The sequence below is a fragment of the Mus pahari genome, chromosome 18 (genome assembly GCF_900095145.1).
Source record: "Mus pahari chromosome 18, PAHARI_EIJ_v1.1, whole genome shotgun sequence".
Lineage (NCBI taxonomy): Eukaryota > Metazoa > Chordata > Mammalia > Rodentia > Muridae > Mus > Mus pahari.
This window is the reverse complement of record NC_034607.1, coordinates 37,842,522-37,843,560: the sequence shown is the minus strand read 5'-3', so window position 1 is coordinate 37,843,560 and position 1,039 is coordinate 37,842,522. Positions and strand designations below refer to the sequence as shown.

The following is a 1,039-nucleotide window of genomic DNA, read 5'->3' as shown; positions in this document are numbered from 1 at the left end:
AAAAAAAAAAAAAAAAAAAAAAAAAAAAAAAAAAAAAAAAAAAAAAAAAAAAAAACCTCTTAAAATTATTAAAAAAGAAAGAAAGAAAGAAAAGAAAAGAAAAACTAGGGCTGCAGAGTTGACTGAGCGGTTGAGAGCCTTTGTTGCTCTTGGAAAGGGCCCAGGTTTGATTCCCAGTACCCATGTAGCAGCTTACAACAGTCTGTTAACTCCAGCCTCAAGGGATCTGATGCCCTCTTCTTTATTTAGTGGGCACCAGTACATACATGGGACACAGACTTACATGCTGGCAATACAGTCCTATACACAGTAAATAAACAAATACTGTGTATAAAAAAAGTATACTATTTTAATTTTAAAGAGACTTTGGTGTTTTGTGTTAGTTGTGATTTTTCAACTAAGGTTTTATCCCCAAGCTGAACACCATGAAAACAGAAAGCAAGAATACTGTGAGGATGCTGAAGGAAGAGGTTCAAAAGCTGGATGACCTTTACCAACAAACACTTAAGGTAAGAACCTGACCAGGTTGTTCATCTTAGCCAAGGCTCTGTCATGACTGATGGTGCATGCTCACTCTCTGACGTCACTCTGAAATCTTAGGTGGATATGATGGCACACATACACTGAGGGGCAGTCTCAAAACTCCACCCAAAAAAAGCCAGGCATGGTATCATTGTACCTGTAATCTCAATATTTAGAGGACCCTGATGGGAGGATTGTCACAGGTTTGAGACCCACCTGGGCGACACATACATAGCAAGACCATGTCTCGGTAAATAGTCAAAGTTTACTCTTGTGCATTTGTATTGAGTTGGTGCTAAGTATTCCTAAAGAATGAGCCCCAGTCATGTGCTTTACATAGTAATTGTCTACCAGGGGTCATGGCAGACTGACTGTCCTAACTAAATTCCCAACTACTGTAAGAGCCCCAGAAGGCGAATAAGGAATAGGACTGGCTAGCACTGTGCTGACCAACACTGCATTTTATCAAACAGGTTTTTGGGTTTTTTCAAGACAGGGTTTCTCTGTGTAGCCCTGA

At 39.7% G+C, this 1,039-nt stretch overlaps 1 protein-coding gene across 1 annotated transcript in view; it reads left to right on the top strand.

Annotated features, from left to right (window-relative positions):
• Positions 1-1,039, top strand: part of Ndc80 (NDC80 kinetochore complex component) — a 32,528-nt gene that overhangs the window by 25,950 nt on the left and 5,539 nt on the right. Inside the window, exon 14 of the mRNA XM_021217997.1 lies at positions 417-509. Within this exon, the coding sequence (XP_021073656.1) occupies positions 417-509 (93 nt within the window). The remainder of the gene's footprint in view (positions 1-416; positions 510-1,039) is intronic.